This window comes from Drosophila biarmipes, chromosome X (assembly GCF_025231255.1).
Source record: "Drosophila biarmipes strain raj3 chromosome X, RU_DBia_V1.1, whole genome shotgun sequence".
Lineage (NCBI taxonomy): Eukaryota > Metazoa > Arthropoda > Insecta > Diptera > Drosophilidae > Drosophila > Drosophila biarmipes.
The window spans coordinates 11099127-11116306 of NC_066611.1; the positions used below are offsets into that span (position 1 = coordinate 11099127).

General features: G+C 41.1%; 1 protein-coding gene across 2 annotated transcripts in view; it reads right to left on the reverse strand.

Moving 5' to 3' along the window:
• LOC108025896 (netrin-A) overlaps nt 1-17180 on the reverse strand; it is a 53153-nt gene that overhangs the window by 16024 nt on the left and 19949 nt on the right. For both annotated transcript variants that reach the window (XM_017096578.3, XM_017096579.2), the window contains exon 2: nt 3888-4076. In XM_017096578.3, the coding sequence (XP_016952067.1) occupies nt 3888-4076 (189 nt within the window). The remainder of the gene's footprint in view (nt 1-3887; nt 4077-17180) is intronic.

The window sequence follows — 17180 nt, forward strand, 5'->3', positions numbered from 1 at the left end:
ACATATCTAAATAGATATATTTCATCAGCTGTAATTCCCCCATTTTTAATCATAGGAAAGAAACTTTTACAGGGTAATCAGAATTCGACATGCCACCCACTCCTCTGCCTTTTATTACCCCTACATGGATGTGACATGCAAATTTAATGATGTCAACGAGGGCGGCGGGGCCAAAAGTGGAGTATACTTTTTCGGGGGGCCAGGGTTCAGATTTTAATTATGAAAAGAGCAATGGCAGCGGCGACGGCAACACATGCAGACAAGTGTATGAATAACGATTCGTTTACGGCCAGGATGTCGGGAGCCGCTCGTTGGACAAATAATAATATGTAATTTTCCGGTCATTGAAACATTTGCACAAATAAGGAAATTGACTGAGCCGTTTGCCGAAATGGCTTTGACAACACGTGTCCGTGTCCATGAGTTTGCCTCCGCATCTCCGTCGGCCTCTGTGTGTAATTCCAGATACCGATTCCGAACCCATTCCGAACCCATTCCCAAACCCCTTCCCAACCCCTTCCCAACCCATTCCCAGCTCCAAGTCCCGACTAAACTCCTCTGTCTGGGCGATGAATTATGGCTCTGGATGGCGTTTGCTCCATTAGACTTGACTTTGCCTTCCCCGAGTAAATCATTTGAATATTTAAATTAAATCAACTTCAAATTCAACTGCAGCGCACACACTCATCTTTTTCGTTTCGGCTCTGGCAATCGAAATGGATTTAAGGCGGTAATTATGGCCCGGGAGTGTGTGAGAATAATTTCCATTAACTAAAAGTTAATGGCTTTGATCCGGATTGGGAAACACTCCTGAAGCTCGCCACTCAGAAGCACTGATTGAATCACTGCAAAATTTTCACTATAAATTCCGGATTTAATTGTGTAATTGTGGCTGCTGATTAAGTGTCTCTGAAGGCTCAGGCTAATGCATATTTGCCACTGAAATTAAATAATAATAAAGGCATTGATTACGGCTTGCAATATTTTGCCTCGAAACAATGGAGTGCGAATAATGGGCGAAAATGCCAAATTAAATCGTTTCAATAGCTTCCTTTTCCGTCCCCTTAAATGGTGATCTTAAACCCGATTTTGTTAGATAAAATGCCTAATATTTTCAGATACAATTTCATTTAATTTCCTGGCACCGAACACCTTTCCAGACATCCCACAAAAAGCCACACATGTGCGGGGGCTGCCGGGCAGAATGCCATTAGTAATGTGAAATTGTGAAATTATTTAAAATTTATTTCGAACGAGAACCACAGCTCGAGATGAAACGAATAAATCACCGGATGTCCTACGACACTCGGCATCAGCTGGGGCGCATTCCCCATCGGCTCCTGGGCCACAAAGATGCTGTCCCGGCAATTTCGGTTGACTAATTGAAAGTTCGGGGGCCAAATGAAGAAAGTGCCCGGCAGTGGGGGGCGGCAAACATGACGTAAAACATTTTGCCAACAAGCCGCAAAACAATGACAGCCACTGTAAGGCCGGCAGTGTAAAAATCCGGCTCAACAAATTGCACGCGTGTCAAAATTAAAGCGAATACATTTTTTATGGCCCCCCCAAAGAAGGGGATATAAGTTGAAAAATTGTCGCAGCGGCGCCTTTTGTCTCGCACATCTCAAAATCGCAAGTGGTTGACGGCCGTATTTACGATGTGGCTGCGCGGCGACTTAGCTGGATAATTAATTAAAAATCGATAAGAGTTTGATTTGGATTTAACGGCTCTGGCTGAGCGGGCGCGAGAATTATGATGCTTAGTCAGCCAAAAGCCAAAGCCGAAAGCCGAAAGCCGAAAGCCAGGCTCCGGGAGCCAAAAGCGGTTTGGACCAACATTTCTGACATCCCCATGACAAACGACAGGCGGCACCCCCTAACACCGCCCGAAAGCCCCTCGCACCGCGGCCTTTTGTCTCTGCTTACGATACTCGATTCGCAATTAGGTATAAATTTTTTGAATGTGAATTCCCAGCGGGATGCACATAACATATAGGTTCGTGTATTCTCGAAACGAACTATAAATAGTCGAGCGGTTCGATTTTCGGCCATGTGGCCCACCTGATTTGATTGTTTGCCAATGAAAATGATTGCAGGCCATAAATTTCGGCCAGCTTCCTCTTTTCCCGCCCTCCTCCGCCTTATAAACCACATCCGTGTCCAGAGCTCTCCAAACGGAATTCACGTATTTTGGCAGCCCACTGAACATCTTGAGTATATTTGGGGAAATGAGTAATATCATCTTAAATTGGGCGAAAATATGCCGTGTTCCCAAATCACTTTCTTATAATTTTCTGTGAAAACCCAGGGTATCCCCGTTTCTATCACTAGGGAGCCAGACTTTTTTCGCCTAGATCTTTTCCTTATCCGCTGACTTCGTTTTATTTTTATTGTTTCGATTGGAGCGCGTGAATTTATGGTGGTCATAAATTACATTACAAACAACACACTCGAAGGTCGCCTGGGGACGGCCGAAGGGTTGCCACAGGGGGCTGGGCGCTGGAAAGGGGGTCCAAAGGGGCCTTGGGATGGGCAAAAGCGGGTCGGAAGGGGGCGGCCGGCCCAGTTGGATTTCGCTGGGAGCTAATTATTGTAAATTGGGCATTAGTCTCGGGAGGAGGAATTTCCGATTGCCCAATACGCTTAAGATCACTCCATTTAAATCGGATGATTGACTTCCTGTGGTCTTCGGTTATATTTAAACGTTGCCAAATGTAAAACACTTGCCCAGGGGGAAGGTTTTGTTGAATAAGAGATTAAACGGATTTAGGGAATTAGATTTTTGTTACTGTTTATGAGTTCCTACATTTTAAGCACAGTTCCAAAATTACTTAGCAAGGTGACCCCAAGCTGTACTTATAGATTGTATAACTTAAGTTGTTGCATCTCGATTTAGACGTGGGATACCTCAATGAGTTTGTACTATAACTATCTAATAATCTACTTTTAAATATTTGTTTTCTGAGAGTGTTAAAATTTTAACCCATTTTCAAGTTCGATTTTTCCGTATTTCCAATGGTTTTCAGTAAGGTGACCCAAAACTGCACTTCAGCATTCCATAACTTTAGTTATAGGCTCTCGATTCTGAAGTGGGATACCTCTATGAGTTTGTGGTTGAATTCTCTGTTGTTCTGCATTTAAATATTTCCTTTCTGAGAGGGTCAAAATTTTAGCCCATTTTCATGTTGAATTTTTCCACGTTTCCAATGGTTTTCAGAACAGCGACCCAAAACTGCACTTCTATAATCCATAACTTGAGTAATTTTAGTCCGATTTTAAAGGTTGATATCTCTATGAGTTTGTGTTTTAATTTTCTAATATTCTGCATTTAAATATTTCCTTTCTAAGAGGGTCAAAATTTTAACCCATTTTCATGTTCGATTTTTCCGTAATTCCAATGGGTTTCAGTATGGAACCCCAAAACTGCACTTCAAATGTCCATAACTTGGGAAAATGGATCTCGATTTCGAAGGTTGATACCTCTATGAGTTTGTGGTTGAATTTCCTAATATTCTACATTTAAATATTTCATTTTAAGGAGGGTCGAAATTTTAAGCCCTTTTCATGTTCGCTTTTTCCGTAATTCCAATGGTTTTTAGTAAGGTGACCCAAAACTGCACATCAGCATTCCATAACTTGAGTTATAGGCCTCCGATTTTGAAGTGGGATACCTCTTTGTGTTTGTGTTTCAATTCCCTAATAATCTACATTTAAACATTTTCATGTTCGATTTCTCCACGTTTCCAATGGTTTTCAGAATGGTGACCCCGACTTCGAGATTCCATAGCTTGAGCCACTGGATCCCTTGTAGTACTTTGACGTTTAGAAATAATTTTATGCAGCAATAGCATTTTAAGAAATATATTCTTAAAATTCTAAAAACTCACCTTTGCAGACCTTGCGGTGGGTCAGTGGCTTGGTGCTGTCCCTGTAGAATCCCTCCTTGCACTGGTGGCAGTTCCGTCCGGTGGTCGAGTGTCGGCAGTTCTGGCAGACACCGCCGGAGACGCCCTGGGAGAGCCGGAAGATTTCCATGTTGAAGCGGCACTGGCGGGCGTGCTTGTTGCAGTTGCACTCTGAAATACGAAACAAGGCGGACAAGTTAGCAGGGGGAAAGATACATTTGTTAAGCTCCAAGTGTCCGCTTTCAACGGCTTTATCGGCGCCTTCGATTTGGCGATTGCCCAATGCGATAAATGCGAAAAGAATGGCACGCAAAATGGCTTGTCCAGGCCAATGGCTCGAGATGGGATGGAAATGGTGCGAGTTCTGCTGGGTTGAGTTGGGTCCGGTGGTTGGGGGATGTGGAACAGAGATTGGCAGTGGATCTGGTGGACGGGCGCGCTATTTGTCTAGCGGGACACTGGCTTCGGTTGGGTAATTTATGCGCAGATTTGTTTTGAATTACTTACTTAAGACAAGGCAAATGGACTATTAGGCGGGGATTTATCCCCTGAATTTGGGAACTTAAACGGGCAAAATTAAATGCCTAGATTTTGCAGGGCCCACAAATATTTAAAGCATTCTCTTGACCTCTTCGTTGGTTTGCAATGAAATAGGAGTAGACTTTTTGATACATTTTTGGTATTCTTTGTTTTTTAATTAAAAAATAAAAGCACTAACTGACTGGCTTAAAGACTAGGTAACTATCGTGTCCCATTCGATCACTGGAGACCGGAGGTTCCTTTGCTTATTCACTGTCGCCTGCTGCTTGTTATGCTTTTGGCAAACAGTTTTGCTATTGACATTCGATGGCGACTGCTGCGGCTAGAGCTGCCTGCCAGTGGTACACAGAGAGAAACAGCGTTTATGGTAGAAAATGCCAGAAAAAGTTGGAAACAAATATATAAAGTGTCAAATTACTCTCAGCAAATCATAACTTCCTTAAGGAAAATCGCAAAGATGCCTTAGCTTAAGAATAATACATTGTAATTTCAATCTCTATATACAAAGTTGTGGGGAACTTTGGAACGTTTCCCCAAAGTCCCCATTACTTTTATATCTGTGCACAATTTCTGCTGCTGAGTCTGCATCTTTCGGAGTTTGGGTCTTGAGGTTTGGGGTTTGGGGTCGAAGGGCAGACGGAAATGGACAGCTGAGCTGTCAATGGCAAAGACCACGAGTCCCGAACCTCGAATCTCTTTCTGCTGTTGCAGCTTGCGGCTAGACAAAAACTTGAAGCGCCTCAGCCATTGTCCACCGGTCGAGGGCCCACTGTCTGCGATTCTGTGCAATCGACAGTTGTGTCAGTCCAGCTTCGTTTCGCAGTTCAGTTTTGTTCTCCGGCGCACACACATGCTGTAATTATCTTGCACAGCGGCAGACAAGGCGACTCCCGACTCCACTTTCACTCCACTTCCACTCTCACTGGTTCCCTTGGAACTCCCGGCTCCATGGAGCTAAGCCATACACCATCCTCCATGCTCCGCACTCCATTCCAATCTCCATCTCCGATTCCCGTCCCCCTGCCAGCCGCAGACAAACTTATGTCAGCGCAAATATTTGAACGCAGTCAGGGACTGTCATACACTCGGGAAAAATACTAAAAGGAAGTTTAAAAATTATGCATAATTAAAGTCTACCAAAAAGAACTTATTTATGAATACCAGATAATATGTCAGAGCTGTATGATCATATGTTGTATTAAAAATAAACGAAAATTGCTAGTTCGTTTTCACTTTACCAAAGAACTAGTATATTTTGGTATTTAAAGTGCCTATTCCCCATACCAAAAAAGCAGTATATTTTGGTATTTTAATCATTATTTGGTATTATTCCTCATGTGATTTGTTGATCTCTTTAGGGGGTAATACTATTTGAATACATTTCCCTAGCAGTTGGAAACATTTAATTCTTTCAATGAGTTTCTCTGTTAAGAACAAACTGCTCTTGAAACTTGGTGAGCCAAAAATATTTGTAAAAAGTGCTTCATTTGAGAAACCTTTTCCCACAGTGCAGTCGCCGGAGAAGTTGGAGACCGTTGTAGAATCGTCAACAAAAGCCAAGCAAATATTTAGAAAACGCAGAGAGCTCAAAGCACGGCGTGTGGCTAATTGACAAGCTACCAGGCTACCAGGCTACCAGATATACCATATGCACATATATTCGTAGACCTCCCCACTTCCGCCCCGAAAAGGGTTCGGCTCGGTGTTAAAAATGCTAGATAATTAATTTTAATGACACACTTACGACCTGCGACTTGCGACTGCCGGCGAATGCCACTTGATTTATGGGCTGGGCCAGAGATTTTCGTTGGGTTTTTTTTTGGGGCCATGTAAATTTCAGTTCGACGATTACAAAATGCCCATCCAGCTCAATCAAATGCGACTTAAAGCGATGCATAAAACCGCTCATTAGCCGGACCCCAAGCTGCTGTGTTATCCGAGAAAGGTGAGTCCAGTAATTAAGTTCAAATTTGATAAGTGGCCCTCAAACAGTCTCACACTCCCCGAACACCCCGAACACCCCGAGTACCCCGAGTCCCCGGATCCCCGATCCCGGGAGACAATGAAATCGTCAGTATCGGTATCTGTATCCGTATCTTTGTCGCAGTCGCAGTCGCGTTCGCTCGAGATTAACTGCTTGGGAGAGTTTCCAATAAAAACATTTTTAGGCCGCTTAACTTTCGACTCGAATTAGTCACTTGGCCAAGAAGAAAGCATTGCTTTTGACAGGGAAAGCTGGTGGCACAACAAACAACAAGGATGTGATAGGACATAAATAATTGTAGTATTTCTTGGGATACTGATGCAGAAATGGAGTAATATAGTAATAATAATACATATCAAAATATATGATATTAACGAAAATATTAAATAGGCAGTGCTCTACATATCATTATAATTTTCATGTGTAATTTTAACCTTGCATTTTAAATAGACCCGATCCCTTCTTGAAAACTGAGTTGAGTTATATTTTTTCTGGCTTCCTGAAACCGCCACTTGAATGGCTACTGTTTCCGGTACTCAAACCCAGTTGACACAGTGCAAAGCCGGCGAGTTATGAATGCAATCCCTTTGATATCTCCCCAGTCCACAACGGTTGGGCATCTCTAATTAACTGCCGCAGAGACGGAGTCGAGTATTTTTGTTTTCCCTGCACCTCCAGGGGGTATTTCTGTGCCTGGATTTCTGTTTCTGGATTTCTGGCCTGGAGCAGGAGCAGATTTGGCCAGGCTTAGCAGCGCAGAGTTGGCCGGAGACCGTTGATAAATGGTCGGAAAGCGTTCGCTTTGGCCACTGCCACTGCCCAAAAACAACCAAAACATTCCAAATCCAAAGCCGAGTCCGAGCAGACCAAAGCAAACGCAAACCAACCAAAAGCCAATCCAGCGTTACGCTTTTGACTTGCTCTGGAGCTAGGAGTTTATGCCGGGGTATTATTTTTTGAAATTCCGATGAGAAAGCAATGCTTTAGTCAAATTTATTATCACATTCTATTCATGTTCAAATCATTAAGGAGTGATTTATTGTATAAAAATACCAAAAAATACCAAATGTATTTTAAATGTTGCTATCTTATAACTTTTATGAAATTAATCATTTTTTAAAAAACGATTTCATAATTAAAACAAGTGATCAAACTTGACATTATCACATTCAATTCATGTTAAAATCATTAAAAAGTAATTAATTCTATAAAAAAAACCGAAAAATACTAATTGTGTTTTAAATGTTTCCATCATATAACTTTTATAGAACTGACTTTTTGGTACCAAAAATTATAAAAATTAATTAATAAATTAATTATAAAAATAACGAAACTAAAAAATAATAGATTTAATAATCGTGGTTAGAATAGTATCATAACCTAACCATTAGATAAAGCACAGATTTTTTAGCATTTTACAACCTTTAGAGGTCCAATCGCGAAATGACTTTGCAGCATGGACCACGCATAAACCTAGTATCTGGGGGGAGGGGGCCTTGGAGGTTGGGCTTTTCCTTGTCCATGTCCTGGCTGAGAGTTTTCAATTTTCCCCCCTCGACCCCGCTCGTCTGCTGGTCGTTGTCGACATTTCATCGTTTTATGATTGATTGCGTTCGCCTCGCAGTGATTTTCGGTAACCGAAAATTGTGAATTGAATTCGTGGTGGCAGGGGCGGAGTGGGGCTGGGGAAATGGGAAAGTGGAAAAGTGGGGCTTTCCCCGGAACAAGGGGGGCTCTCAATGGCTGTTGGTTGTTGGTGCGATTGCGGTTGCGGTTGCTGCTCCTGCGTTTTTCCACTGCAATTTGACAATTTCATCGCAAAATTGTTTTGGTGTTTGTGGCCGTGTTGTGCTCTGTGTCTCTGTGATTTATCAAAAGTGGTCGTTTTACACACAAAAAGCAGAGGGGCAAAAAACGCAAACCAAACGTTCTTGTTTGGTAATTAATAATTGAAATTTTTGCCAGCTGAACAAAGCGAAACGATTGTTCGCCGGCCAACCGGGTGATTCCCGAGAAGCCGGGCCATTATGTCATCTCAATCTCAGCTCGTCCATCTCGGCCGTCTAGTCTTTGTGTGCCGTCCAACTAGTCTGGCTAACCCAATTTCGCCACTCTTTGAACTACTCCCAAGTACATTTATATACGTACAGGCACCCAGTGCAGGGCGGGTATTTATAAACATTTTCATCGTAAACGCCCCAAAACAGTCGTAAACAGCCAGAGCCACTTTCATAAATTGTTCGCACCGACTTCGCTGGAAGCGTCCAAGAAAATACCAAGAAAATCGCCCATCCTCATCCACATGGCCCGCAAAGCAGCCAAAAAACTATGGCCCCGGGCGAACATCCCCTTTTCCCCGATCCTGACTGCATTATAATGGGCTTCATGGGTTGGAGTAATCAACTTGTAGGGTTCTCACTTTCGCCTGTCACCTAGCCAATGTATCTTGAGTTCGGGGGCTTTCTTTTGAAATTTGGCTACTCTGGATAGTATTGTATAAGCTTGAGTAATTGCTTTGGAGTTGTCTTAAGCACTATAGCTTCTTTGCAAGACAACTACCTTTAGGTGATATTTTTTACAAAACTAACGATAAAATAATTGAAGGGCTTGGCACTTTTAACAAGTCAAGGGAAATGTTAAGTATATAATAATTATGTGTCACAATGGGTTATAAATAAATTTTGAAAAATTAATAGTTCGTATGCCGAATTTGTTTATAATAAATGTGTGTAAAAAAGGATAAAGGGTTTTCAAAACAAAAAAATTTTTTTTAATTTTTTAAAATTATTTAAATGTGCCTAAGAAAATATTGATTGCAAGAATCTTGAACCTTAATGAGTAAAAATAAAATATTATAAGTTTAAAAATATGGTTTTTAACAACTTCAATATAAAATTAATCAAATAAAAAGCATTCTGGGAAGCTCTAAAAATTAGTTGAAATTTTTGGTTTGAAAGCCTCTTCTTCCCCAACATTTTTCTGCCAGAACTAGTCCAGAAAGTATCTTATTCTATGACAAAATTATGCAAAACTACTTAAAAACTGTTTAAGCCACCCACGCCCGTTTTCAGCCAGCCTCAGACAATAGAACAAGAGTAATGGACTAAAGTTGGCCATGTTCCGCGGCCCACGCCCAGTTGCATTTCCACTCGAATTTTCCATTTTCCATCCCATTTCCATTTCCATATCCATCTAATCCGCTCCGCCGCACAGCCGCCCCCTCGAGGCTTTTTTGGGAAAACTTGCAGCACTTTTCTCTTGGCGCTTCCTTGCGGACTGCAAAAATGCAGAGCTGCAATTAAGGCGACTGCAGCTTTTGTTTTCGGCGTCGTTCTGCGTGCCGCAGCTGCAACATTTTCCCTGTCAACGGCGGCGGCGATTACAAATTGTTGCTGCCTGCGGCCAAATAAATAAATACTTTAAAAAACATTCAAAAAAAGGGGCTGCACAAAAAACATCGCCGAGAAATGCATGCTTAAAAATACACTTCTAGCTCGGCGGAGCCGGAGGAACCAACTTGTTCTTTATTTTTTAGCCGCATTCAGAGTTTGGTTCTCTAATTAACGCCGGGCGAATTAACATATAAATATATATTGGGGGGCGGGGGATCCAGGCGATATCCTGCCGCCAATAAAAAACCATGTTCATGGCCCACACAGGCGGCGGAGCAGGGGTCGATGGGTATTCGAATGGGAATAGGGAATTTATGTTTGGTTTTTCGTCGAACTGAGCATTCGGAAAAATGTGCTCGCTGTTTGTTTTTTTTTTGCCTTTTCTTCTGGTTTTCGTATTTAAATCAAGGCCCCGAATTATATCGATTCCCTGTGTTCTCTTCCTCTTCAAATATTCGAATTCCAATGCCAACTCCAATTCCGATTTCGGTTTTCAATTTTCGTGGTGCATTCGGTACGTTTCCCCAAAAAACTGAGATGCGGAGGACGCCGAGGAAAAACAATAAACAAATTTTCCCAATGTTTGTGTGTGTTCTCGGCTTCGATGCGCTGGCATAGGGTGGGTTGAATAAACGACTCGTTAAGACACATAAATAAAACGCACCAGTTTCCTAATTAAGTCGCCGGGCCAAAACACGCACACTCATTGGCCCGAAAAGTGGGCCCGAAATAAAAACAAAATAGGCTAAGTGAGCGGAGACTCTGGATGGATATGGGCACTATCCTCCACAGAGAGTGATCTATAAGACTGCCCATGCCCCATCAGGGTTTCACTTTGTGTGGTTTATGCTCGTACTTTGAGAGCGTATTTTGAGGCACTTTAAAGAGGCATCTAGAACGCTGTTTTCAGCTTAAATTTATAAGATTAAATCTGTGAGATACTCGAAATATTTGGTTTATTCTCTAAAAGAACCCTAACTTTAAATTGTCATTCTATTTAGTTAATGTTTTAAACTCCTTTAACAAAAAATGTTTATAATAGTTTTGAAATATTTTAAAGCTGCATTGAAAGTACTTTTCTCAGATTAAATTATTTATATCAGATATTAAATGGCACAAGATTCATTTATTATGTACTTTATATGAATTTGAATCTGAAACTGACCATCAAAGAATTTTAAACTAATTTATACATTAAGTTTTATTTTTTACTCCTTTATCATTGTGCATTTTATCTCTGTCTTAAATATGACATTTTAATATCATAAATAAATGTAGTTTACATTTTTAATCTCATATCTGACATAATAAACCATTAAATTTAATAGCTCAACTAATACTTTGTTATTTTTGGTAATAAAAATCATTAAATACACCCATTTATTAGATAAAGGTCTAGGCCATTCAAATCTCCAGTACACCCTTGAAAGAACACACAAATTGCTTCCCAGTCAAAGCAGTGACCTCATAGTTACTACCAAATTCCCCCTGCACCAGCCTCAACAAATAATTATTATGCAGCATAATTGTTAATTGCCAAAATATGAAATCAATTATACAGCCCAACACAATGCCCTCCTCGTTGCAGGCCTCATTAATTAGTTTGGACAACTGGAGATCGCAGACAAAGCAAACTCAATTGAGTTGAAGTTGCTGGTGTTGAAATGGGCATGTATCTGTATCTGGTGGGTGCGCCCTCGCGTGCGTGTGTATCTGGCAGATAAACAAAACAGCAGCTAGATCAACAGCACTTGCAGGTGAGGTGAAAGGTCTCGGTGCCGCCCGCCCGCTGATCGCTGATCGCCCGTACCGCTCGTCCTCCCGTTCTCGTACCTCGTACCGCTCATGATCATCCTCAGGCCCGTCCCGCCCGTCGTCGTACCGCTCAAGTGCCGCATTGTTGCTGGCTGCCGGGTTTGATCTTTGTTTTGATTGGGATTCGGATTTCAGATTCAGACTCGTGTGCGGATCGGATCGGGCCGGGGCATTGAGATTTTTACACGGAGAGAAAATAGTCTATCAGTATAACTAATTTTTAAGTGCATGCAAATATCAAAGGTGTAGATAGTTATCAGTTGGAAAATATACCACTGACCAGTGTAATTTTTAAAATTTTAAAAATATGTATTTTTAATTTATAACTTAATGACACTTGCTACTTATATTTACTTGCATATAGTATTAGATACCAAAGGCCAATATTTTATAAAGTTATGAAGTTTATTGAATGCAAACTGATATTTTACAATTTTTTTTAAATAAATTTAGTCTGTTAGATAAAATATAAGAAAATGTCATAAGATCTCAATTTCAATCAATTTCACTTATAATTAAATATTTTTTGGATTGAGTTTTAGTTTGAAATACACCATTATTGAGTACGGATCTATTACTTATAATATTATAATATGATCTTATAAAGTATAAGTGCCATAAGATCTCAAGTACTTGATTAATAAATGTTCCTTTAAATTAAATATTTTTTGGATTGAGTCTTAGTTTGAAATTAACCACTATTGAGTACAGAATTATTACCTATAATATTATTCTATGACCCTATAATATATAAGCAAGTGTCATAAGCTCTTTAGTACTTGATTTATAAATTTCCGGATTTGTTTTCTATATAGTATAGGATCTAATTCGCTATAGGGTCTTGTTAAATGAATAGGTACTTCTGTTTTTCGGTGATATAGCAGTCTTAGGAATTTACCCTTGATAGGGTATGAAATAGTATCAAAATGGTCGTTAGTGGTATGACATGGCATCCCCTTAGATGCTTGCCAATCAACTTTTAGCCCAGCTTTTCTCGCAGTGCCGTGGTGGCTGTTCTGCGGATCAAAGTGGTGCTGCTTGGGCCTAGAGCTGGGTGCTGGTGGTGCTCGTTTGTGGTGTTGAAATGTCAGCCAGCACTTGCCGCACATGGCCTCCAATTGCGGCAATATGTTTTGTTTAACATTTTTCTCGCCTTTTTCGGGGCCTTGCAGTTGCATTTGTTGCATTTGTTTCATTTGCATTTTGTTTGTTTATCTTTTGGAGCTGCACGTGTGTGTTTCGGTTTTCGCTTTTCATTTTCCCCACTTTTTTTCGTGGTTCTGCTGCTTCGGATTTCTGTGTGTGTGGGAAATCGTGGACTCTGTGCCCATGGGCCACGCCTTAATTACCATTTGCCGGGGGCTAATTCGTATAAATGATTTTTAAATGCGCAAAAATGCCCGGGCTACTGATTCCCAATAGAGTTGTAGATTGCATTTAATTAACCAGAAAACTCCGTCACTCCAACCCTTTTTCTCGTTGTGGTGTGAATGTCAATTAAAAATCGTATCTCCCCGCCCGGTGACATTGTAGATGTGTCTCCAAGATGGTCTATCTGCGATGTCCGAACAAGTTCCCCAGAAACCAACCATGAAACGCGATGCGTCCGAGAGGTCAAAGATGCTGCCGGCCTGCCACCAACGGAACATAAATCAGCTCCTCGTCCGCGGAGGAGCAGCGGAGTGGCATAGTAGGATGGGGGGCACGGGTTCGGGTCGAACTCTGGCGGAATTTTCAATGTCACATGCAGTTACTTGCAGATTTCTCGGCTCTTTTATTTTCACTCTCCGATTACTGACACTTGTTGCCCTTTTGGGGGGCACTCAAGAGGCCCCAGAGCACTGGGGCTACTATCTGATAAGTCAAGTAGTCTTGGGATTATTCTTTATCAATTACAGGGCAGATTAGAAAATCGTAAAAGATAAAAAACTTCAGGTTAAGTTGGTGTTAAAAAAATTATGAAATCTTATGGCACTAAAAATGCATGTTCTTCTAGTTTTCCAAATTTGCAAGAAGTAATCCTAATATACAAATTGAATTAAGCAGTTTAGAAAATTGTGAAAGTTTTAATAACTTCAGGTTAAGTTGCGGTTAAATATTAAAAAAAAATGCTTTTATTATTTTATTATTTAAAAAATCCATGTTCTTACACATTCCCAATTAACTAAGCTGCACTCCCTATATACAGTTTGAATAAAGTTTAAAATTGCTGATGTTAAAGTAACGTCTGGTTAAGTTTAGGGTTAAAAATATGACGGATTTTAATGGCAGTATTTAAATAATTAGTGTTCTTATATTATTATTATGTTCTTAGTTTACCAAGCTGCAATCTCAAACTGCAAACCGTAAAAAGATAGGAAAATTGTTAAAGTGAGCTTAACGTCTGGTTAAGTTCAGGTTAAATATATTTGAAAGGATTTTTATAGTACTTTTTCACAGCTGCAATCTCAAACTGCACAGCAGAATCACCCGAATAATGAAGAACAATGCCGTAAACCTATGACTTTGCACTTTTGGGCCCAAAGATGATTCCCTGGTATCATTCAAGTGAAAAGGTCACCTTTAATTTCCCCGAGAGCTCAGATTGCAAGTTATTCGGCAACTGTTGTGAGAGCATTTGGGTTTTCCCCAGAAATCCAGCAATTCACTTTTTAAGTAGTTTCCCCACCTTTTTTACTGTAGTTTTTGGCAATTCGTCATGGTCAGGCCCTGAGATCGCAGTACGTGTAAAATCTCCAGCTGGGCGGCCTGGGCTCAGAAACTTAAATCCTTTTGTGTCCCATCCCGCACTGGGACGGCTCTTCTTTCGGTGCTCAGTGCTCAGTGCAGTTCTGTTTGCCATTTATGGCACTTAAGCAAATTAATAATAAGATGCCACCAGAGGCCCGAGTCGCACAATGCCACTGGATTTTTGGATATGACAATGAGCTGGAAATGGGAACTGGAAACTGGCAATGGGAATGCGAATGCGAAATGATAGGAGCGGTACGTATGCCTGGCCATCATGAGATAAACTAGCATGAAAAAAGGGGGCGTGTCGGCCGCCTCAGATTCGTTTTCATGGGTTTCAATCTCGGTACCCCTCGGTTTTTGCCAAATTTCGGCATTTCGGAACCGGGTCCGAGGAGGGGGTGCCCGAGAGCCGTGCATTGTGCATTTATTGTCCGTCTGGCGAGTTTTGAGGCTTCGATTTGGTCAATTGTTCAATGAGTTTTCCGAGCAGCAGCTGCTCTGCTCTTGCCATGTTGCACATTTTGGACCCAACTCCCGGGCCCTTCTTCTGCACTCGAAATAAAATTGGCGAATTAAATTTGCAAGAAATAAAAAATATTGTACAATTACTGCAGAGGAAATTCAGATAGTTGAGGAAAGTGTTTCTTCAAAAATAAAAGCAATCTTGAAATTTAGAATATAAAAAAGCTATATGCAATAAAAAAGTTTTCGAAGGGATTTTTTAGTATTTAGTATTTTGCTATTATTAAGTATTATTTAGCTTATATAATTGAATTTTGTATATTTAATCCCGATTTAATAAATCCCGAATGTTCAATAAATTTTAAGGAATACACCTCCAAAAAAGTTTAATACTTTTAAAATAATATCAAAAGGTTTACAAAATGTTGTTATCTGAATCTTTTTTTTCTAAGCAAATACAAATACAGGCCAATTTTTCTCCCAGTGCCTTGGAAGGAAAATGCATGCAAAACTATGTACGAAAGCCAGGCAGAGGAGCCGCGTCCCTCGTGCAGCCTTTGCATTTATTTACATTTGTCCCTGAACATGGACAGTGGGCACTCGGACGGACGGCCAGAGCGGCAGACGGTTGCGATGCATTCAAATTCGCATTCACATTCACATTCACATTCGCATTGACATTCATTCATTCGTTTGCCGCCAAGGGAACGGCGACGGGAGAGGGGGAGGGGGAGGGGTTTTTCCCGGCCGGCAAGCCTTTTCTTCTGGGTTTTGGGAAATCGGAAATCGCCGCCCGAAAAGGGAACTAACAGGTGTGCAAACGGCGGTCGAAATGGAAATGGGAATGTTTTACTATGAACTCGGGTGCAGGACAGGCGGGATTTTAGCTGGGATGGGATGGGATCTATGGTGGCAAATGCCGACTGCTGCTAATCAATTAGTGACAACATAAATCGATTTCCATTGAGAGCTATTAAGCCATAAAAGCGGAATGGATGCACCTGGAAAGCGGACAGATGCCGAAGTGAAGCGGGGATTTAACAGCTAACAGGGATGCGGATTGCCTATTCGGGGTCTACTAACTCTGATATTTAGCTTGCTTAGTATATAGGAATAGTAAGTGATAAGTATATACCTTATCTCCTTTTCAATTTCTAGTTGTTATAGATATATTTCTGCCTGTGGCTCGCCTCACCAAAAGTAATCCTGACAAAGTTATCTCCAGTTCACAAGTTCCAATCTTTCCTGCACCATCTCACCTTAATTTCAGCTAGATGCCTCATCATCGCCGCATTTCTTTCACTAATACTTTCCCGATTCTAATGAACCTGTTCGCCCTGCGAAGGGATATCTCCAGTCCCATCTCTAGTCCAGCCCATAATAAACATGCTGTTGTCGGGCAGCCTGAATCGGAGGCAGGCCCATGTATCTGCATTTATGTAGGCCATTAAACCGAGCCGGTGATTGGGACGGTTTGTGTTCGGAAGGCAGTGATAAAATGATTGGATCCTTAGAGTAGCAAAGTTGGGCCTGAATCGGATGAGAAATGCTTGGTACTGTGGGTTCCTCACACGACAGTTGATCGCAGTTCCCGGTTCCTGTGCCCAGTTTCCCACTGAATCCCGGCCAGATGACTATCTGGCTGCCCCGTACTTCCAGGCCAAGTCAAGTCAAGTCAAGTCGGGCTGTGTACTCGCCATTTGACAAAACGGTTACCCGATAGCTACCATTATTCGGCAGTGCCATTCACCTGAGTGCCGCATAAAGTATATTGTCAATGGGCCGGGGATATAGATACAGATGCAGTTGCAGTTGCAGTTGCAGTCGCAGATGCAGATTTAGATTCAGATTCAGATTCAGGGAGAGGACAAGTCGTGAAAGTAACATGAACGGGGCCAGCCAAAGCAAATCACAATGGGCCAAAACAATGATAATAAGTAAAATGTGCAAGACTTTTCCCGCGACAAGCGCGATCTGCACTGGGAGAAATGCTGATCTCTATATTCAAACTAGTATTTAAAAGTGTAAGGCAAAGGAAAGCTTAAAAACACCTTATGAAAATAACTAGTATTTAAAAGTGTAAGGCAAGGAAAAGCTTAAAAACACCTTATGAAAAAGTTACAAAATTGGGAATTTTAATTGTTTGGTATTTTTTGGTATTTAGAGTGCATTTATATCTGTAAAACTGTTGTGATTATTGGAAGAGTAGTTACGAAAGTCGAGGCAGTTGAGCCACACCATATTTTCACCAGTTATTCTTGCTATAGTGCTGTAGTTTTGAAAAACCACAGCAAAAGTTGCATTTGTATTTTTTTTTGGTATATAAAGAAAATTTCTATTTATAAAACT